Source organism: Schistocerca americana, chromosome 3, assembly GCF_021461395.2.
Source record: "Schistocerca americana isolate TAMUIC-IGC-003095 chromosome 3, iqSchAmer2.1, whole genome shotgun sequence".
Classification (NCBI taxonomy): Eukaryota; Metazoa; Arthropoda; class Insecta; order Orthoptera; family Acrididae; genus Schistocerca; species Schistocerca americana.
The window spans coordinates 262381213-262405855 of record NC_060121.1 but is presented as its reverse complement, the minus strand read 5'-3'; the positions used below and the strand labels follow the sequence as shown (position 1 = coordinate 262405855).

General features: G+C 38.0%; 1 protein-coding gene across 2 annotated transcripts in view; it reads right to left on the bottom strand.

The window, feature by feature from the left end:
• The window catches only part of LOC124605411 (probable elongator complex protein 2), an 85607-nt gene that overhangs the window by 15494 nt on the left and 45470 nt on the right, over positions 1-24643 (bottom strand). For both annotated transcript variants that reach the window (XM_047137062.1, XM_047137063.1), the window contains exon 9: positions 3570-3735. In XM_047137062.1, coding sequence (XP_046993018.1) covers positions 3570-3735 — 166 coding nt within the window. The remainder of the gene's footprint in view (positions 1-3569; positions 3736-24643) is intronic.

Sequence of the window (24643 nt, the reverse complement as noted above, 5' to 3'; positions counted from 1 at the left end):
CAAAATGGAAGGTTCTCGGCCACCCTCCATACAGTCCAGACCTCTTTCCCTGTGATTACGGCAATTTTGGTCCCCTTAAAAAGACTCTGAGGGGCAAACGATTCACCTCAGATAACGACATCCAGCTGTACGTGCGGAACTGGTTAACATCGCTGACCTGGGAATTTTATGAGACAGCCATTCACTGCCTTGTGTCACAGTGGGATGTGTGTCTCAACAGCCAGGGTCAATATTTCTGATATGCAGGTACTGGTTTCTGTAATTATGCCAGCCCGTTTCTGTTTTAACTTCCCTCATATGTAAGTGATTAACAGTGCAAGATCACAGGTTAATGTATGCATGAGATAAGCCATTGCAAATGTGAAATGCTGGTACATTAATAATCAGTGTAACCACTAGAGTGTTGAATGAAAGCATGTAAACATGCATGTGTTGTGCTGTACAGGTGTCAGATATCAGTTTCTGGAATGGAGTTCCATGTCTGTTGCACTTGGTCAGTCAGTACAGGATGGTTAATGTTTCTTGTGGAGATCTGGTGATCGAGCAGGCCAAGGCAGCAGGGGTTACAACACCAGTGTGTGGGTAAATGTTATCCTGGTGGAGACCACTCCCTGGAATGCTTTTCAGGAATGGCAGCATGACAGACTGATGCACAATTTTGCAATCCGTGTCCATGGGGCAACCGCTAGAGAGCTCCAGATGTTATATGAAATTGAACCCCAGACCATAACTCCAGATGTACATCCAGTGTGTCCAGCACAGAGACTGGTTGATTGCAGTCCCTCAACTGGCCTCCTCCTAACCACCACACGGCCATCACTGGCACCGCAGCAGAACCAGCTTTCATTACAAAATATAACAGACGTCCACCCTGCTGTCCAACGTGCTCTCACTTTACACCAATCAACTCTCAAATGGCAGTGGTTTGGGGTTGGTTGAATGCACAACACTACTGGGCATCTGGCTCAGAGTATGCTTGAAGTAAGTGATTTGTAACAGTTTGTTGTGTCACTGTGGTACTAACTACTGCTCAAATTGCTGCTGCAGATGCAGTACGATGCACCAGTGCCACACGCCAAACACGATGGTCTCTCTCGGTACTGTCATGTGGCAGTCAAGGGCCCAGTTTTGTTGCAACCACACTTTCCCTTGGCCACAGCTGCGAGGAATCTTACAGTGGCTACATTCCTGCCAGGTCTTTCTGCAATACTGTGGAATGAACATTCAGCTTCTTGTAGCCCTATTATACGACCTCATCCCAATTCGGTGTTGATAGCCACCTCTTAATTGCCAAAAGGGGCCAAGTCTTTTGCACTGTATATAGCAGACCATCGACCTTGCTGTATGAGGAAACAGATGTAGCAGCCTCCTCTCAAAATTACTTAGAGCAAACAGTTCATAAATGCACTTACAACAGAAATATATTACACCTACTATCAAAAAATAGACATAGTCTCTTTGAAGGTGTCCTCAAGGAAAATGTCAGCAACTACAAAACAGCTGTAGCAACAACAACTGCAGAAGAAGAAAGGTCAAGTAAAACAAGCAGAAAGATTTATATTTTCAGTAAACTAGATAAAAAGACAGCAATTTCATATTTCAGGGAAGAACCTGAAACATTTAGCTTTGGTCAGGAGCATTTAGAGAAATATTGCTAATGTTTACAAGAATTGTTGATCACACACAGGCTAAGTATCTACCTAGTAGAGGAGTTTGAGATGAAAGACATTTCAACAGTATGGTGTCACAGTAAAGAAACTTCTGAAGAAACAGCAAGTATAGCACAACAGGTGTAAAACGAATCCAGCACAGCCTCAAAAATGCTGCACCTAGCAGCCCCCCATCCTGCCCCATCACATCCCTGCAGACTAACACAGGTACCACTACAGCATTTTCCCTCCACCCCTAACCTAGTACATAGTACCCCTCTATCCCATGCCTCTTCTGTACCACACCACTAATCCTCCTGAGATTATTGCTCACTCTGCCCAGAGGCAACAGGTTTGTGTGTGTGTGTGTGTGTGTGTGTGTGTGTGTGTGTGTGTGTGTGACCTCTGAAGGAGTACTCTATCTGATAACCTTCCTTCAATGGGCCTGTTAAGGTGTTTTGACCAGAATGGCCTCATCCACAGCAACCAGTATGCATTCCAAAAGTATTAGTCCTGTGAAACCCAACTGCTACTTTTACCACATCACGTAGGAGCACATTATTTCTTTACTTCTGTAAAGTACTTGATGCAGTACCACACTAACACTTAGTAACAACAGCATGATCGTATGGAGTATCAAAGAAAATTTCTGACCGGAGTAAGATCTTGGATGGACAATCATCGAATGATCTGTGTGCCTTGCTGTTCATATTGTATTTTACTGACCTGGCAGGCAATATGAATAGTAATCTCAGAATCTTAGCAGATGATGCAGTTATATACAGTGAAGTACCAAATGAAAAAAGCTGCACAAATATTCAATCAGATCTTTTTAAGATTTAGAAATGTTGAAATGTTCAGAAATGTTAACTATGCATTTCACAAAATGTAATATCTTATGAAAACAATATCAATGAGCCATGGCTGCAATCAGTCCACTCATAAGAATTCCTACATGCAAAAAAATTAAGGGAGTATGGAATGGAGTAATCACATAAGCCTTATTGTGGGTAATGCAGGTGGAACACCTTCGTTCACTGATAACACGGGGAAAGTGCAGTCAGCCTACAAAACACTCCTGGAATTCATCCTATAATATCACTTAAGTGTGTGGGATCCATACAGGGGATGGTATTAAATGAATATAAATGGAACCACAAATCGTCACAGGTTTGTCTGACTGAGAGGTCTGTTGACAAACCTGAAGTAGCAGATATGTGCATATGGATGCCAATATCACATGAAAGCTACTTGCAAAGTCTCAAGAACCGGTATCAAGTGAGGAAGCTACAAATCGACTACTGCCCACTACACGTTGCTCTCATAGAGACTGCAAAGACAGGATTAAACTAATTACAACACACACTGAGGTATTTAACCAGTCATTTTTCCTGTGTTTCATATGTGAACAGAATGGGCAAAAACCCTAATATGTGGTACAATGGGTGGTACAATCTGTGTTGCACTTCATTGCTGTTTGCCAAGTATAGATGTAGAACATACTAAGCATTGTTGATGGTTTTTTTTCCAGACATCCAGTATATTTGAAATTCATAAATTTGCCATTCTTGCATTAAAAACACATGATCAGCAATCACTCTCTTCATTGCTGACACAAAACTAGTGACCATGAACTGCGAACATAAGTACAATGTCAAAAAGTGTCTTAGTCATTACATACACTTCAGTCACATATCTTAGTAGATACAATTAATCATGGAATACTCCAGTACAATGTGCGTAAGACCGTAAAAGAACAAGAGAGGTGAACAGAATGTAAGACTAATATGTCACTTTAAATAATAATAATAATAATAATAATTTAGTGAGAGATACAGTTTTAGAGTGGAAAAAAAAATCAAGAGGTTTACAGATAAGTACGATGATCTACAAAGTTGTCTATAAATAAATGTTACACACCACAATATGATCGCTGCATGTTCTGTAGTCGTAGCTTTGCAAGCTGATGCCAGAACTTTCCCATCTGATCTTGCTGCTAAGGAATAGAGCTCATAACCATGTCCATACAATTTTTGAATTTCTGGCCACAGTGTATTCTGTAGAAGATTATCTTCTGTTGGTGGTTCTATCGCACAAAATGTAAAATTTAAAATTAGTTCCAGAGATAACTTCATCTCTACAACAAAGGTGTGACAGGTATTTTACATTAAAGTGGTATCATAATGATGACGGAATGTTGTTAAGCAAGTCAAACATTTGTGTCTTTAATATCCATATGTTTAGTAAGAGCAATTTTCCTTAGATTATTGACACACATTGTAAATATGTGAACAGAGTAATTTCACAGGTTATTAAAAATTACTGATTTTATACATCAAGGGCAAAAGGTAACAAACTAGACATTTGTGGACACAAGGGCATAATGTTAAAAACTGCTAAACTAAAGTGACATCAGTACTTTCTTTAACATTTTTCTATTACATCCACAAAGATGTGCCAAAATGGAATTTTCAGCAGTGAAATAGAAGGTATTGTCAGGAAGAAATATTTTCAGTATGTTCATAAAGTCAAGCTGGCTATTTGTCAGGTATTTGATAACAGAGGGCAGCTAATTACAGCTCGTCTTGTCAATATGTACTTCTTTCTTTCTTCCTCATTTTATTTATTTATTTTTAACAGAAAAAGTTAACAATAACTGTAATTGCAAGAATGTCTAGTACTATAATTATGTACATTCTTTCCTTTCTCAGAAGTTACGTCTGGTTAAAAATGGAAAGTGATGCGGACCTTTTTGTTATTAATATTATTATTATTATTATTGTTTCCTTCACTTTCTCAGACATTAGGTCCGGTTAAAAATGGAGTGATGTGGACCTTGATCAAGCGTCACTTCCTTTTAACTGTACGGTATGTGTTATATTGCATTTAGGAACTTTCGGGTAATTGAACATGTATCAATAATTACGGATTTCTGTAGTTGTATATATATGTTTGGATGTAGCTGTATTGCATTGATGTACTGGTGGATATTGTGTGGTATGACTCCTGTAGTTGATAGTATAATTGGTATGATGTCAACTTTATCCTGATGCCACATGTCTTTGACTTCCTCAGCCAGTTGGATGTATTTTTCAATTTTTTCTCCTGTTTTCTTTTGTATATTTGTTGTATTGGGTATGGATATTTCGATTAGTTGTGTTAATTTCTTCTTTTTATTGGTGAGTATGATGTCAGGTTTGTTATGTGGCATTGTTTTATCTGTTATAATGGTCCTGTTCCAGTATAATTTGTATTCATCATTCTCCAGTACATTTTGTGGTGTATACTTGTATGTAGGAACGTGTTGTTTTAAAAGTTTATGCTGTAAGGCAAGCTGTTGCTGTATTATTTTTGCGACATTGTCATGTCTTCTGGGGTATTCTGTATTTGCTAGCATTGTACATCCACTTGTGATGTGATCTACTGTTTCTATTTGTTGTGTACAGAGTCTGCATTTATCCGTTGTGGTATTGGGATCTTTAATAATATGCTTGCTGTAATACCTGGTGTTTATTGTTTGATCCTGTATTGCAATCATGAATCCTTCTGTCTCACTGTATATATTGCCTTTTCTTAGCCATGTGTTGGATGCGTCTTGATCGATGTGTGGCTGTGTTAGATGATACGGGTGCTTGCCATGAAGTGTTTTCTTTTTCCAATTTACTTTCTTCGTATCTGTTGATGTTATGTGATCTAAAGGGTTGTAGAAGTGGTTATGAAATTGCAGTGGTGTAGCCGATGTATTTATATGAGTGATTGCCTTGTGTATTTTGCTAGTTTCTGCTCGTTCTAGAAAGAATTTTCTTAAATTGTCTACCTGTCCATAATGTAGGTTTTTTATGTCGATAAATTCCCTTCCTCCTTCCTTTCTGCTTAAAGTGAATCTTTCTGTTGCTGAATGTATGTGATGTATTCTATATTTGTGGCATTGTGATCGTGTAAGTGTATTGAGTGCTTCTAGGTCTGTGTTACTCCATTTCACTACTCCAAATGAGTAGGTCAATATTTGTATAGCATAAGTATTTATAGCTTTTGTCTTGTTTCTTGCTGTCAATTCTGTTTTCAGTATTTTTGTTAGTCTTTGTCTATATTTTTCTTTTAGTTCTTCTTTAATATTTGTATTATCTATTCCTATTTTTTGTCTGTATCCTAGATATTTATAGGCATCCATTTTTTCCATCGCTTCTATGCAGTCGCTGTGGTTATCCAATATGTAATCTTCTTGTTTAGTGTGTTTTCCCTTGACTATGCTATTTTTCTTACATTTGTCTGTTCCAAAAGCCATACTTATATCATTGCTGAATCCTTCTGTTATCTTTAGTAATTGGTTGAGTTGTTGATTTGTTGCTGCCAGTAGTTTTAGATCATCCATGTATAGCAAATGTGCGATTTTGTGTGGGTATGTTCCAGTAATATTGTATCCATAATTTGTATTATTTAGCATGTTGGATAGTGGGTTCAGAGCAAGGCAGAACCAGAAAGGACTTAATGAATCTCCTTGGTATATTCCACGCTTAATCTGTATTGGCTGTGATGTGATATTATCTGAATTTGTTTGGATATTAAGTGTGGTTTTCCAATTTTTCATTACTATGTTTAGGAACTGTATCAATTTAGGATCTACTTTGTATATTTCCAATATTTGTAGTAACCATGAGTGGGGTACACTATCAAAAGCTTTTTGGTAATCAATGTATGCATAGTGTAGCGACCTTTGTTTAGTTTTAGCTTGATATGTCACCTCTGCATCTATTATCAGTTGCTCTTTACATCCTCGTGCTCCTTTGCAACAGCCTTTTTGTTCTTCATTTATAATTTTGTTCTGTGTTGTATGTGTCATTAATTTCTGTTTAATGACTGAAGTTAATAATTTGTATATTGTTGGTAGGCATGTTATGGGGCGATATTTAGCTGGGTTCGCTGTGTCTGCTTGATCTTTAGGTTTCAGATATGTTATTCCGTGTGTAAGTGTATCAGGGAATGTGTATGGGTCTGCAATGTAACTGTTAAATAATTTAGTTAGATGTGAATGTGTTGAGGTGAACTTCTTTAACCAGAAATTTGCTATTTTATCATTTCCAGGGGCTTTCCAATTGTGAGTAGAATTAACTGCTTGGGTGACTTCATGTTGCAAAATTATCACTTCAGGCATTTGTGGTATCATCTTGTATGTGTCTGTTTCTGCTTGTATCCACCGTGCATGCCTGTTATGTTGTACCGGGTTTGACCATATGTTGCTCCAGAAGTGTTCCATGTCTGTTATGTTTGGTGGATTGTTTATTTTAATGTGTGTGTTATCTATTGTCTGGTAAAATTTCTTTTGGTTTGTGTTGAATGTTTGATTTTGTTTCCTTCTATTTTCACTTTTTTTGTATCTTCTGAGTCGTTTGGCCAATGCTTGTAATTTCTGCTTCTTTTCGTCTAATTGCTCTGTCGCTTCTTGTTGTGAGATTTTACCTAACCTTTTTCGTTTTTTTTCCGAGATTTCATTTCTTATAAATTGTGTTAGCTGTCCGATGTCTTTTCTCAGTTTTTCTATTTTGATCTGTAGCCTGTGTTGCCATGCTGGTTTTGTGGGTTTCTTCTGTGTGTTGGTTGGTTCTGATCTCTGCCTAGTGTGTATATTTAGTGTAGTGAGTGCTCCTATATAAACCAGTAGTTGTAACTCTTCCATAGTTGTGTTTTCATTTATTTTCTTGTGTATGATGGTGTTGATAGTTTTTATTGTTGTTTCGACTTGTGGGTTATTTGGTGGTCTATGCAAGAATGGTCTAATGTCTGTATTTGTGTCTTTGTATTCTATATATGTTAGCTGAAATTTTTCTTCTATATCTAATATCTGTGTCACTTCGTGTTCTATTTGTGCTTGTTCTGGTGGCTGTCTTAAGATTTCGTTTTCCTCTGATTGTTTAATTGGTGCGTGTTGTTCTTTGTTTGTTTGCTCTGGGATGTTTGAGTCCATTACTGTATTTTCTTCTTCTTCTGATTGCACATTATTTTGTTCCAGTACTTGTTGTTTGATGTTTTCTAATTCTGACTGGGGTATCCTGTTATTTTTTATTATTACACGGATCTGATCAGCTAGTCGTTGTTCTGTTAAAAATTTTAATTCTGGGTATCTGGTAATAAATGTTGTGTATACTTGTGATCTGTATCCAGTTGTGTTGGTTCCTAGGTTTGTTGCTTCTTCTTCTTCTTCTTCTTCTTCTTCTTATTATTATTATTATTATTATTAAGTACTAGCTGTTTCCCACTGCCTCTCTCATGTATCAGTAGTTTTGCTGTGATGAATGATGGCAAGTAAGCAAACAAGTAATTTCACAAGATACCTGCGTAGGTATAGTGATCTAGAGACGTTTGTATAAAAAATTCATGCAGTGCCATTATGGATGTAAATAATGAACGTGTTTTGAATCTGAAGGCAAGTATTATATTTTCTAACTACATTTAACAATGCCTCGATTCACTACATTCACGCAAAGGCAGAGTTTTTACGGGGTTTCTCTGGCTCACCTAGTACTAAATTTTGCCAGCAGAGCAACATATACCAACCATTTTTAGCATCCCATTTTAATGCATTGTGGTGCCTACATTTTTGATCCATCCTCCTAATGATAACTAATTTACGATTAACCGTCAGTTAACAGATCATAATCAAGAGCACCCTCACCAAAAGTCCCCCGCATTCCACATGTAAAGGTATGACTCTATTTGCTGTACAGCCTTTAACAGATGCTGTCATTGTGTGTTCAAGCATCCTGGAAACTGTAAGACACATGTGACACTTAATGTCTAAAATGTAACAGGCTTGAAGTTGTTATAATGTCTCCGTAGATCTTAAGGCCGCCAAATGTTCTGCATCCAAGCTCCACTGGTTATGAGATTGCTCTGTGGTTTGTTGGATTCGAATAACTTTCACAGCTTCAGTTCCCTAAGAACTATGAGCTAAATCAGTAGTTTTGTGAGGCTTATAGTAGTAGTTTTAATTACGGTTCTCTGGTTTACCATGTTATTTTATTGTTGTATTTCCGCCAAAACTCTCCAGCCATGCCACGTGGTGAAGGAATTCAATATCATAAACCAGGTGCACATTATCATTTCATTTGCACTGCCACACAATAATATACAGACACTAAGAGTCACCCCAGCATCACCTGCATGCCGCTCACATGCACCATATTTTAAAATGTTAACTATACTCAAAAAGATACATTTTTACAAGGTAGCCTGTGATCTTCCTTGGGATTCAACCTACCTCCATATAAAATTTCATTGGTTCATCGGTTCAGTGGTAGAGTCGTGAAAACATGACAGAGTTACATTTGCATTTAATTAGTATTATTATTGATATTAGCATGGAATTATGGGTTAAACATGTAGAGGATTGTGTAAACATTGCATTCATTAATTTGAATCATATTATGCAGAACATATCAACCAATACAAGCATTTTCACAAATATGATAAAGTTCAAAAGTCAAACAGTAAACAGCTTTTTCAAAGAGTAATTACTGTTCCATATTTCACGTTATATTCTTCAAATCAATAAATACATTGTACTACACACTTTCTGAAGTAGCCTTCCTCAGCACTCAAGCAGTCTCTGAATCAAGTTTTATTACAATTGAGTGGTTTTTGTCATGAAAGTGTAACAGATAGAGTTCCTTTTGGTTTTATAATGTTAGTATGAATTATTAAAGTAAGTTATTTAAGAACCTCCACTTCAGAGTTTTAAATGATGATGTACTTATTGCATTGAAGTGCTGAATATATTATTGCTTTCTTCCTTCAAGGCTAAGAGAATACTCCTATGCAGAAACTAAAACCTACTATCCTTTCCCTAAAAACTGTTTACCATTATTTACCTCTGTCACTGTATGTCTACTAGAAATGATGATAAAACTTGCGTAAAAAATTGAATTATTCCTTTTATACATTAAATGCACTTCATTCACTAACAGCATGTTTCTCTCATGATGGAACAAATTTTAAGAGGATAAAGGAGAAGCACTAAACTAGTAAAATAAAACAAGAGAGCACAGAACAGTGGAGTGCATATTCAATTAATTCCAGGTATATACACTGATAGGGGAAAAAAATTCCACAACACCAAAAAATAATTAATGTACAATATTGAAATTTCGGGAAAACATTTCTCTAGGAAACATACTTAAGTGATTAACAATGCGAGATAACAGGCTAATCTAAGTGTAAGATAAGCCACTGCAAATGTGAAATGCTGGTGCTTTAACAATGCCAGAAGGTTGGATGCAAGCATGCGAACTTACACGCATTATGTTGTACAGGTGTCGATGTCAGTTTGTGGGACGGAGTGCCATGCATGTTGCACTTGGTTGGTCAATACAGGGATAGTTAATGCTGTTTGTGAATGATGCTGGAGTTGTCATCTGATGGTACCCCATATGTACTAGACTGGAGACAGATCAGGTGATCGAGCAGGGTCAAGGCAATATGTATACACCCTGTAGAGCATGTTTGGTTACAACGGCAGTGTGTGGACAAACATTATCCTGTTGGAAAATACCCTCTGGAATGCTGTTCATGAATGGCAGCAGAACAGGTTGAATCATCAGACTGACATACAAATTTGCAGTCAGGATGTGTGGGTTAACCACAAGTGTGTTCCAGCAGTTGTACAAATTGCACCCCAGATCATAACTCCATCTGCAGGTCCACTGTGTCTAGCATGTAGACAGGTTGGTTTCAGGCCCTCAAGTGGCTCCTCCTAACAAACACAAGGCCATCCCTGGCATCAAGGAAGACCCAACTTTCATCAGAAAACACAACAGACCTCCACCCTACCTTCCAATGAGCTGTCCTCGAAGTAACCAATCTGTAACAGTTCACTGTGTCACCGTTGTGCCAACTATTGCTCCAACTGCTGCTGCAGATGCAATACAATGCGCCACGGCCCCACACCCAACACAATGGTGTTCCCTCTCAGTAGTGCTACGTGACCGTCCAGAGCCTGGTCTTCTTGTGATTGTACACTCTTTATGTCCACCATTGCCATGAATGGCATTCTTGACTAACATCAACTCAACTCAACATACCCAATCTCAAGATTACTAATGTTTATGACCATTACATCAGGTATTTAATGCAAACCTGATTTGAATACTCATAGTGGCACTACTAGTGCCCCTCTTATGTGACTGGCACGAAGGCTGAAGACATTATCTTTCAGATGCAGAAACATGCCTATCAACATTCATTTGCATCACACAACTCCTTCTTGGTAGTGTTATTTCTTTCCCATCATTATATATGTTGTGGAACAAGAAGTTTGTGAGAACATGTTGAACAATTAGAGCTGTAATGCAGTATGGTCTGTGAACTGGAGTACTCTCAAGTAACTTTCTGGCGCGTTTGTCGTTTGGCGACAACAATACAAGACACAGCTTAACAAGAGAAGGGGTTGAGATGGAACAAGTATTAATATAAGAAATATTCACAGCACACCATTCCATTACCTCTACATCCCTGCAGTTGTTCACTGTGGCATTTAAATTCAAATGTTTGGGCCCCACCTCAAACCGTGTATGATCCAGTATTTTCCCTGGACTTGCCCTCATTAGCGGAACGCACAAAAAAATGGGGTTATAGTTTAATGTCCCCTTAACGTCAAGGGCATTCCAGATTGAGCATCAAAACATATTGGGGAAATATGAGGCCAGAAAACAGCTGTGTCATTTTTTAACAAATATTCCACAAATCACAAAAACAAACAGAGGGCAACCATGATAAACCTGAGTGAAGATGGTAAAATGAATATTTTAACTACATTATTCCAAATACAATGCTAGCATTTTAATCGATGCACCTTGTCCATTAGGACAGAAAGGGAATTTCCTATTCACATTGAGCAGACATGGCCTGATTTTGTTTGTTCTTACACTGTAATGCAAATTTTTTTATCTATGTACAGCATTACTGCCTGTGAACTTATGCATACAATAACAGGATTGTGTATCTTGAAATTTTCCCAAAATGTGAACATTCTGTTATGTTTGTGGATGTAATGAATAGCTCAGCACAATATTTTGTTTGACAACCAAGGAGCCATTTTGTGGCAAATTCCACAACTAGTATTTCCTATACAGACAGCTATATTTATACTGAAACATGGTGGGTCAGCACATGCAGGGAGATTTTGGCTGCAAGATTGCACTTTGCTGGGGCATGCTGACATGCACATAGATGTTTCCTACCAATTTTGCATGCTCAGAGAGTAAAGATTCAATGCCTAAATTAATTGCTGCTGGGCATTACACTGGGTGGGTAATGCTACCTTTGAGAGTGTTTCGCCGTCTTATGCAACTGACATCCATGAGTGAACAGTAAGATCTTCTTCCACGTGGAACTCCCAAGGTTCCTTAAAAATCGGATTCTAGATAGGTTTAAAAGATGTCAGTGTTTCAGCACTATAATAATACATGGAATGTCCAGTGGAAAGGGTTATCACATAGAAAAAGTCTGTAAGCATACTCCAGCACATCTTGTTTCAGTACAGATATGATTGCAAGCACTAGTAAACACTAGTCTTGGAACTGACCTAAAGATGGTTGCTTGGTTGCCAACTGAAATATTGTATCAAGATGTTAATTTCATTCAGCTGTGGTTCCAAACTCCATGGCAGCCAACGCCAGAATTGTTATGAAAAATGTAGTTCACCTCAGTCCTCTGCTACAAAGTGTGCAACAAAAGTGGAACATGCAATTGTGAACAATGCTGTAAATGTAAATAACATCTACTACTCATTATTTAAAATGTGCTACCATCAGCTGAGGTGATCCATACTGTACTTTGGTGCTTTTGCACATCACTAATGTAACAGCCCATGCTAGCAATAGTCATGCACCTAGAACTAGATACTGCCTTAGTATTCAGAATCTAAGCATATAGCACCTAGGCCACTTTATCATCACTAACCGACTGCTTCCTGGGAATGCTCTTTTTCGTAGGTGGGGCATACAATTTTGAATCTGAATGGTCTTCGGATTTGGAAGACATTATTATAACAAGCATCAGTACCAGCTTCTCAGATGGACATGCCTGCTTGGTGAAATCAGCCTTATTTATATGCTGAAATGCATCACTTAATGTTCATTCAAAAGACAGATGCCATAAATAAAATTAGGCTCTCTGTTGACAACTACGGGAAGATGGCTAGAACAGTTCCTTAATCAGTTCTATCAGAAGTTCTTAACCAATAATAACACACTGTGCAAAAAACGAGAAATGCCCTATGGCATTCAGCAACACGAGTATCACGAGGTCATCACCTATAAATGAGTATCATGAAGTCATCACCTACAAGTAAGTGAGGATGGAAATACAGCATGAATACTGTATTGTTGGAAAAGCTGGCCACACTGATCCTGATCCCATTAACACAAAGTACTAACAACCTAGCACAGAGATTCACTAGTTTCAGTATGTACCTTGCAAGCACTGCCATAAACACATAATAAAGCTCATGAAACTGTTGATATTCCATCCACGTACGGCACCAAAATATGGGGATGAGATATCCTTCAACTACAAGGATGAAGCTATGAAGTTGAAGACAACCACATGGCCATGACGACAGTCACCCTGTGCTGCACTCGCATTTCATCAACTTGTGACTGTGCATGGCCCTCTTCTACCAGCTGGTTCTTTTGTATCATATGGCATTGTATTTGGATTGGTCCTATGTCTACAAAAAAAAAAAAGAGGTGAAAGTGATTTCTGTGTGCTTATATTTAACAAACAAAACGCATGCATTTAAATATTTATATAACACATTTCATAAATTTAGAGGAGATGTCGAGTCACAGACATGTCCAACAGAAAGACTGCTATACATGCGAGTTTTCGGCCAAAAGGCCTTCTTCTAATGTAGGAAACATATTCATTCATGTAAGCACAAATCACACACACACGACCACTGTCTCCATCTACCGAGGCTGGACTATGGGCAACTGCACCTTATAGGGGAGGCAGTCCAGGTGGCAGGGGTAAGGAGGAACCAGTGGCAGGGAGGGGAAGGGATAGCAAGGTAGGAGTGGGGAAGGGCGTAGTGCTGCTTGTGGGTGTGTGCTGGGATATGGTGGGGACAGGGCAGTGCTGCTATGTACAGTTGGTAAGCTTTTTTCTTCTGTGGCCTTGCTGCTATTGAACACTACTTTCCCTAATGCTCGACAATTCCAAAACTACAACCTCCTTTATGGTCACCATGACCATCTACATCCTCACCTACAATTACTTCATCTATGAACACATCTACAAAACAAACCCATGGTACAGCAAATTGCATCTGCATGGCACCATCCTATGCCGACCTATTCATGGGCCATCTAGAGGAATCCTTCCTAACCACCCAGATTCCGAAACCTAGTTCAGGTACACTGATGATATCTTCATGATTTGGACCTAGTGTGAGGACCTAAACCCCTCATCTGGTTCAGATTCATTGATGACATCTTTGCGATCTGAATTGAGGGTGAGGACACCCTATCCATATTCCTCCAGAATCTCAAAACCTTATCCCCCATTCGCTTCACTTGGTCCTCCCCAACCCAACAAGCCACCTTCCTTGATGTTGACCTACACCTTAAAGGTGGCTACATCAGTACCTCCATCAATATCAAACCTACTAACCACCAGCAATATCTCCGCTTATGCTCTCACAGAACAACACCAGCCTGTTACCTGCAACCTACCCACCTACCTGTTACGATACAAACCATTTCCTCAACCAACTCTCCACAGTTCCTGTTCCTTTACCACATAGTGTCCTGCTCGTCACTATTGATGCCACCTCCGTTTACACTACCATCCCTAATGCCTACAACCACACCATTATTGAACACTACCTTTCCCAATGCCTGAAGGATTCCAAACCTACAACTCCCTTCCTAATCACCACAGCCAACTATATCCTCACCCACAATTACTTCTGCTTAGAAGGCATTACCTACAGACAAATCTGGGGTATAGATATGGGCACTTGTATGGCACCATCCTATGCCTAATTACTGGTGAGGTTTTTCTTTCATCCTGTCTCTCCACCTGAGTGGGAGTACTGCAACAGTTATAGCCTTAGTCTAGGGCTAGATGACTGCCCCAAACAGACTTTGCATTCTATTGTCTCCAAAGCTGAATCATTAAAAACATATAATAGAATGTGATCAACATTATCTGACAGTTTACAACTTGTCTTCTTCTGTGGTTAACACTTCCTATTTGGTTTGGTTACCAGAGGAGAATTCATAGGAATGCCTGCGGCAATCCTGATCTGTTTACTGGAGTCTGCCTTTTGAGGTGCCTGAAGCTCTACGATATAAGCAATCGTGGTCTTTCCTGATGTTCAGGAGGGGAGGGGGAGGGGGAGGGGGAGGTGGAGGGGGAGGGGTGGGAGGAGCAGCTATGGGCTCTGCAATAACAGCACCTTTACAAGTAAACTGATAGATGCAGGTAGTAGAGCTGACACTAGAACTCTCCATTTATGTAGAGGGATCAGCTTTTGGAATAGGCATTTTACTGGCTGAAGTAAACACATTAGTGGAAGTGGGCGGTTCATGGCCTTTTAGTTCTTTTTGGCCTCAGCATATGAGATTGATACACTTTGTTGGTTTGAGCTCCTGTCTCTTCCTTTCTTCAAGGTAGACGCTGCAGTCTCTGCTCCAGGCAGGGTAATCCCTGGCGCACGTCACACACTTCTAAGGAAATAAATAAATGATGCAATTGTGGGTGGCTTAATCACATTTGCCACAAGTGGCTTCTCCCTTACAAGCTAGTGTGCTGGCATTTAAAAGAGCACAATGAGATGGGGACATGATCCCACACATTTCAGGAAAGGAAACTGCCTCGACATGCTCTTGAATTGTTGTGCTAACGAATGTAAGAATTAAGAAATCTGATTTAATCAGTTCACCATCTACCTATTTCATTATATTTTACATGATGACGACACCTTCTTGAGCCCACTTATCTTTCGGTTCCTCTTTGGGATTATCTACGATATCTCTGCTTGAGAAAACACCTTTGCCATAAGGTGAGGTGCTGTGTACTCTGTTTCAATTGCCTATTTGAATATGCTGTCTGGAGGTTCGTTGCTTATTGGGAACCGAAAGTTTATAACCAACACTGCCCCATTTTTGCCATGACTTTACAGATTTGAAAATGCCAGCAATGCCCACTAAGTCCTTTTTAATACAGAAAGGTGCAACTTTCTCAAAGCTGCCCTCTTTCTTTTTAACTATTAAAAAACACATTCTGTCAAATAGCATGGGTTCTCTTGCTATAAATGAAGTGTTTTGAATAATTCCTGTGTCAGGAGGACTGGCTACACCAGTTCTGAATGTTCCATCCCAGTCCCACGAGCAGCTAGGGAAATAAGGGTCCACCATGCGTGGGTAAACCTTATACAACTCACATATAGTAAGTTCCCTAGATGTGGCCAACAAACAACAAACGACTGTTACTTCACAACAGTCATGCGTGTCATCGACATTCAACACATCTTGAGGTCAATGATTTTTTTTACAGAGATTTATACCACTCTCTCAACCTGGGCAGTTAAGTCAAAATACCAATTACAACAACTCGGGGAGAGGGGGAGGGAGAGGAGGACATGTGAGGATTTTTCAAGAATAACAAAGACATGATCAGCATTATCCCCCAGAACCTTACCATAATGGCAAATGCTTCTGACAAGCCAATAAATACTCCTGTTGATTCCCCTTTTGTTTCCACCAGGTTTAGCACACAGTGAATGCACTCAATGGTTGTTACTGTTGATCTCTTATTTCTGAATACAAATTGTTCATTACATAGGATTTTGCTTTTATTTACAAATTCCATAAGTTGGTCATACTTAACTTTTTCAGAAAGTTTTGAAATAGAAGAGAAAATCATGATTGCCCTGTAGCAATTTACGTTGTCTCTTACACCTTTTTTTATATTACAGAATTACCTCAGACTTGTTCAATGCATCACGGAAAGTGCTTTCTTGAAGTGAGCTGTCACATAAGTGGTCGAGTAGTTCAACGATGTTTACAGCACTCTTCTTTATAACTGTTGCAGAGAAACCATCAATGCCCCCAGAGCTGGAATTCCTTAGTCTCGTTATTGTTTTTCCTACTACATCTTGTGTAGCAGTATTGATTTACACTGACTTATATTTACTGGATTGAGTATTCTTGTGTGTGTTTGATTTTATCATATTATTTGCAGAACTTCTTCAAAAGGGCTGGTTAATTTTTTAGTTTCTTGTGATAGTGTTATATTTTTTGCATGATGCTCTGTTTTTACAAGTTTCTTTTTTTATAACACTCAACATGGCCTTCACAATATTTATTATCTTACAGAGGGTATTTCAAAAATACTTTTACAAATTTTGGGGACAGGTTCCTTACAAAAAATAACAAATAAAAATAAAAAAATGAAAAAAGTCCAGTAAACATGGGCTCTAAAATGCATACTTCAAGAGGTATGAGAACTTGTTCGTCTTCACTACTGTGAAACTTGAACAAGTACTCAAAGTTAGTAACATACGCATTTTAGAGCCCATGTTCACTAAACTTTTCTTCCCTCTGCAGAGTTTGTAAAAGTATTTTTAAAAAGCCTGTATATGGGTTTATCATTGTGCATTATTTTTGCTACTCTTAGTATTTCAGAATATTTTTATAATATAAAAGTCAGTCAAGTGACAAATTATTCAAGTCACACATTTTATGTACTAAGCTCTTCTTCTGGTATGAAACCCAAATTACCCTTGCAATCCAAATGTTTGTTCTACAACTGTCGCTTCTGGCTACAGTTTTCCAAGAAAATTCAGTTTGAAAGTAATAGTTTAATCTATCAATGAAAATGTAAAATGTTTCATTTAGGTTATGAATTTTATAGGCCTGTAACAATTTTTCTTTGTTTAGTACACTGCTGAAATAGTTTATGTTATCCTGACTACAGCATCTACACGGTTCTTAAAGACACGTTGTTCCCACCACTTCCTTTTACTTTCAAACTTTGATTAGAGCTAGATGGGCAATGAAGTTTGCTCACAAAATTTTAATGTAGTGCTGTAGAAATTCTTCTTGAATACAAACTGACCTAAAGCTACTTCACATATTCTTTTACTCAGGTGGCTGTATTTATTTTAACATTTAAATTGCAGGAAGTAGTAAGGTTCAAAGGGGCCTCTCTATTTCTACAACTTGTAAAAAAATGAAGGTTGAAGTCTTCACTTATCATCAAATTACTTTCCAATTTATTTACTTTGTTCAGCAATGGTTCCAATTTATTTGAAAAAAGTTCAAAATTTTCAGACTGTGACTGGCAAACTGTAGCACTAAAAAAAATTAAATTTTGTAGTTTTTATAGCTGCAGTCTCATATTCATTTTTTATACACGTTAAAGTCAGGTATGGTAGTAAAATCAGTATTTTCCTTTATGTGAAGCGTTACTGCACCCAGCTTGTGATTGTTTGTGCAATAGCAGGAAGACAAAATGAATTTAGTCTCTTTTTGTATGTTGAATAAATTCAGGGTCACAGCAGTGCTGAGAAATGCATATTACTGGGATAGCCTTTAGCTCTTCTGTTAGTAGTATGTTAATTTCATCTATCTTATTACGAAGGGATTGTACATTATGGAGACAATTTTTAGGTCGGATTCATTCCTGGCTTGGTATTTGTGTGTAATATCTATGGCATCACAGACCTTTAGTTTCAATTCAGATTGCCAGTCATGTTACTTTATGTTTCTACTTTCCTCTTTCAGTCTACATGCAGGTCCCATAGGCATAGGCCTATACTCTTGCTTTGTTTTGGCACTTTTGCTTTATTACAACCATTTATAATGGACAAAATCACAGCCCTTTTTACCCACCTATCTATATAGATGAGCTAGTCTCCTGGAACCCAGTACCAGTTGCAGGTTTCCTATCTCACAGCTTCCTCCAGGGGTAAAAGAAATTTGACTTTCAATATTTCCCGTAGTTACTGGTTACATTGAAAAACTTAAAATGCTGTCATAATCCACTCACTAAGAGGTATACCCCCACATTTGAAGCTTTACACAATAAAAGAACTATTATAGTTGGGAACTGTGTGTGTGTGTGTGTGTGTGTGTGTGTGTGTGTGTGTAACTGATCAATGTAAATAACATGACTATATTCATCCAATATTTGAGAATGAACGTACTTCGTGACTTCCAACAAATTTTAAGCATGATTTTAAACCTTTTGCAAACTTTTCTCACTTATGTAATTAACATCAAATGTTTTTAATGTATTACTCATTTGTAAAGTAATCAGATGTTTTAAGCTGTTTTATTTGTTGAATGAATAAAATCTTCTGCACTGGCTATTAAAATACTTTTAAATATGTCACTACTGCTTTCACATCAATAAAGATTCATCTTCAGGTGACCTGTAAATGAACTTAAAACAATACATAATTACAATGGCTTGAAAACAGATGTATGCTACCATAAAATGCCATATATCAATGAGAGGTGTGTAGTATCATGTTTTTTTTAAATAATCATGGTGCAGCAAAGTAATTGCTTTGAGCCAAGTCCCATCATTCATCATCCCAAGATAGAAACAGATAGCATGTTTAAAGCTGTAGTCCATGACAATCTCTTACCATGTCATTGATAGCGCAGACGTGTGTTCAGCAACAGCGTAAGCTGTAAAGATGAGTTGGTATTATGAGCCACATGTGTGAGGTGGTACTAGCTCGAGCCTCATACCAAACTGGTGCTATCTATGACAAGAAAAGTGGGTGTTGTCTTCACAGTGTGTCTAGCTGTACTATTTTGTGTTATATAGTCAATTACAAATTTTTCTTTTTAGAAGACATTCGTAGTTGAAAATGATTAAAACTATAGAATACAAGAAAATATAATCCCATAAAACTTAGGTAATAACACGAATTTTATATTGTTCTCTTTTTCGAACTAGCAAGCACATAATGCACCCATAGTAAATAAGCACGTTTTTTAAAAATGTCAAATTAAATCAGTTGATAATAAAACCGAATTTAAATGTGTGTAGCCGGCTTCGTTTATCAGAGCTCCATGGTCCCAGTCAGTTTAATCATGGACTATGGCCTTTAGCATGCCATCTGTTTATATCTTCACAATGAACAATCGGACGTGGCTCTAAGCAATCACTTGACTCACCATGACTGTTTAAAAATGTACGAGTACACACTTCTCATTGATATATGGCACTTAATGGTTGTACACATCTATTTTCAAGCCACTGCAATTCTGTATTGTTTTAATTTCTTGTACAGATCACTTGAAGATGCATCTCTATTGATGCGAAACTGGAAGTGACTTATTTAAAAGTTAACAGCCAGTGCAGAAGATTCAACATGGGAGTTCTATTCTTTAAAGAATCAGAGATTTACTGGTCCATTACAACTGCCTTGCTATCATATGTGAAAGTTTGAAATTCAGCTTACCAGGTGTGTTGCTGTTTTATCCTTTTTGTTTCTTATGTGCTCAGATGTTGGTTTATAATTGTCTTCCTGTATTTGGTTGGTTCTTTAACTTCTAGGCAGTATTTATTATTTGTCTGTTCATTTGTGTATGCTTTATTACCAGTATTGTACCCGTTCTTATTTTTTTATATTTTTGACACCTATATTAAAAAGAGGAAAGATGACTTCATATGAACATCTTTCCTCAACCGTTTAAATGTACACTATGGACTGTATAAACATTTCTTACCAGTCACACTATTTTGAAATTCACAATCAGTCTCTTTCCACACACATTTGTAGCAGTATTGATTTTTTTCTATGTAATGCAATTCACACACTTTATTTTTTCATTCACATCTGGATGTTATGTTAAGAGGTACTGGATGAATTTCTACACTCGTTTTGCAGGTTAATTTCACTATGTGTTTCAGAGAATCTGTTAAATCCCTTTATAACTCTTTCAATGGCTTATCAGTGTCATTTCAGCCTCCAATTAATATTAATGTACCATTCTCTGATAAGTTCTCTGTTAATTTGTCCACATTTTTAACAACTTCTTTGATTGATGCAGCTGGTTTTATGATATTTTGCGCAATGAACTAGTTACCAATCTAGTCCTTTAGTAATTTTCTACAATTTCTTCCTTGGCAACTGATTGTTATTGTTGTCAATGGACTACACTTCTTTATTCCAACATTCCGCACAAGATTTAGCTAAGGACATCACACAAATCATCTAGTACTTCAAATTGTGTGCTGCAACTTGCTTCCTAGTTTCCACACACTTATCACTAATGTCACAGCAGCATGCACTGTGTTAAATGAAATAGTATAATACAACAACATGTACACTCCTTACTATGTTACACTTATCTTATAGCACAAAATGTACCAACATAAAATAATACATTAATATAAATACAATGTCTGTGCCAAACTACATTTTGCCACCTTGCTCTCTAAAGCAGAAATTTTTAAGGGGGAGGGGGGGGGGGGGGGGCAGGCGGGGATGCTTAAACGGCAGCTCTCGTACATTCATCTCTATATATAAAAGAAAAGGTCCTGAGTAACTGACTTGTCATTGCCTAGCCCAAACCGCTAATGACAGAAGCTTGAAATCTGGAGAGGGTGTTGATTTTATATTGCCGACGTTGAATAAAAAGGTATTTTTCGAAATTCCACCCCTAAGGGGGTGAAAGGACTTTTGAACCTAAAACAATGAAAATTGGTATTTGGTTTCTTAGTCAGAAATAAGGATGTACACATTTCAGATTTTTCGAAATTTAATGCCTACGAGGGTGAAAGTAGTAGTTGTCTTCTTTTTATAAATTAATCTTTATTAAAGAATTACCAAAGAATTTGAAAGCTACATCTATGAAAATCTATATTTGACTTTTCGGTTACAAATAAAAAACACTAAGCGTTTCAGTGTTCTTGGAAATTCAACCCTTAAGGGGGTGAAATAGGGGATGAAATGTTTTGCAAATATATTTCATTATGAAAGCATTTTTGAAGCTAAATCTATAAAAATTTGAAATTGGTTTCTTGGTTGAAAACAAAAAATTACATGTTTCAGTGTTTTAGAAATTGAGCCCCTCAGGGGATGAAATAGGACCTGATGGGCTCAATTACATATCCCCCCCCCCCCCCCCCCCCGCCCAAACTGCTAAGGACAGAAACGTGAAAATTAGTAAGGGTTCCTTCAAATTTTCATCCCTAAATGAGTGAAGTAGAGGATGAAAGGTCTTTTGAAAATAAGTCACCGTTAAACAAGTTATGAAATTACGACTATGAAAATTCGTATTTGGTTTTTTGGTCACAAGTTAAAAAAATGCATGCTTTGCCATTTTTAGAAATTCAATCACTGAAGGGATAAAATAGTGGGTGAAAGTTTATTTTGAAAATAAATTATTTAATGTACTACCAAAGCATTTTTAAAGCTACATTCATAAAAACTGGTTTTTGACTTCTTCGTTGGAAATAAAAATATGTTTTTTAGTTTCTGGAAAATCAACCTGTAAGGGAGTAACATAGGGGATGAAAGTTTTTACGGAAATATTTCATTATAAAACCATTTTTGAAACTAAAACTCTGAAAATTTGTATAAGGACTCCTGGTTAGAAATAAAAAATACAGTGATCAGCCAGAACATTATGGCACCAGCTACCTAACAACTGGTATTTACACTTGTGGTATGGATATCAGCGGTAACTCATCTTGACATGGAAGCAATGATGCCTGGGTTCACTGCTGGAGGGAACTGGCGCCACAACTACACACTTAAGTCCCTTAATTCCTATAAATTCTGGGAAGGGGGGGGGGGGGGGGGGCATGATGATTTGTAATCCCACATTCAATCACATCCCGTATGTGTTCAATTAGTTTCATATCTGGTGAGTTTGGGGGGGCAGCACATCAATTGGAGCTCACCACTGTGGTTCTCGAACCACTCCGTTACACTCCTGGCCTCGGGATATGGCACATTATCTTGTTGAAAAATGCCACTGCTATCAGAAAACATGATTGTCCTGAAGGTGTGTACAATACTCCTTGACCATCATAGTGCCTTGCACGAGCTCCACTGGACCCATGGATGCCCATGTGAATGTCCCCCAGAGCTTCACGGAGCTGCTGCCAGTTTGTCTCCATCCCGCAGAACAGGTGTCAAGGAGCTGCCCCCCTGGAAGATGACAGATTTGCACCCTCCCATCGGCATGAAAAAGATGGTATCCAAATGCGTCAGACCATGCAATGCTCTGCCACTGTGACAATGTCCAGTGCTGATGATCACATGTTCATTTCAGTCATAGGCTGGTGATGATGTGGTTTTAATATTGACACACGCATGTGTCATCGGCTTTTGAAGTCACTCTCAGCCAAGTTAGTACATGATGAAATCAGAGCCAGCTGCGTCTGTGTGAGATGAACCCCTACATCCCACCATGTCCATATGAGATTAGTCAGCAATTGCCATTTCCATGATACCATTAGGGGACTGATGACCTCAGGTGTTAAGTCCCATAGTGCTTAGAGCCATTTGAACCATGATACCATTGCACTTCCTGCTCCACGTCTTGCATTTTACTGCAATATCATCCCCAGTTTTTTGCAGTATTGGAATAAAAGGCAGCTTCTTTTGACAATTTGCTGCAGATATGTTAACAGCAATAATGTGCTCCCTAATATAACTTTTGACTTTTGTCCAAGTAATTTCAATAGCATTCATCTCGCAATTCCACGGCGACATGGAAAGTATGGCGTGGCCTATGCGCTTAGCCAGTTCATCAAATATGTAAGTCTTTTTCATTAGGTTTCTTTGCCTGCACAAGAGCATACAGCTCAGCCTTCATCTTGCTGTTACTGCATTCTACCCTCCTATTTTGCAGCCATTCTATCATCAACTCTCTTGGGTAATATACCGATGGTACTTTGTCCACCTGCCTAAAATGGTAAGATGGGCTGCCCATGACAATGACAGAATAGGGCAGAAGATTTGGGTGCACCAGATCTGAAAACCATTCCTCAAAATTCACACATTTGAGTCTCCCATGATAGTCTCCTTAGATTAATTTCACCCTAAACTACAGCTTCACTTGCTCACAAACCAATTTCTCAATCGGAACACTTGCCATTATCATTCTACTGGAGGCACTTCCGATGCCATTAACATCCACTACATCTTACGATTTCTGCCAATGCACGAGTTGAGGTTTCGACACACTGGGTACAATTTTCTTTTCCATGTAGAACTCCTTGGTGGAAATTCTTATTACTAATTTACTGAAATCATCAATTTCTTCTTCAATATTGCTGCATCTCTTCTCAAGCAAAATAAAATGAAAATAAAGTAATTCAAACCTATCTGCATTGTTGAATATAAACAACTATTCACTTGCACAATACAAATTAAAACTAAAACTGCCCTTTTCTTCCCAGAAGTTCCAGGTGATTCACCGGGATGAGAGCTAGCAAAATTCCTAATCCTGTCTAGACTCCGTAAAATCTAGCCAGTATAACTGTTCTGTGTTCCGCATCATTTTTATGAGCTCCATTTCATATTACAAATTTCCTTTCAAGGGCAATAGGAGTCACACTGGAACACCATAACAGGTCTGGAGTGGTATCTTCACCCTTTTCAAAGTAACAAGAAGAATGACAAGCCACGTACAACACAAAGCAAATCAACGTGGAGTAGAAAATACACAAGGCATTCATTAATGGCTGGCAGTGTCATAAACACAGTGGTGCAGCTCCAATCTCTACAGGTACCTTAAGCAATCATAGATCAAAACTCCCAACCCAAAACTGAGTAGTAGTAGTAGTAGTAGTAGTTTTGTTGTTGTTGTTGTTGCTGATGGTGCAGCCATTAACAGCTAATTGAAAGTAATCAAAACTACATGGCTATTAATATAAATAATAAAATAAGAATCAGAATATATTAAGGGTGAAGATATTTAACTGGAAGGGAATTGCAACTAATTTGGAAAGACATT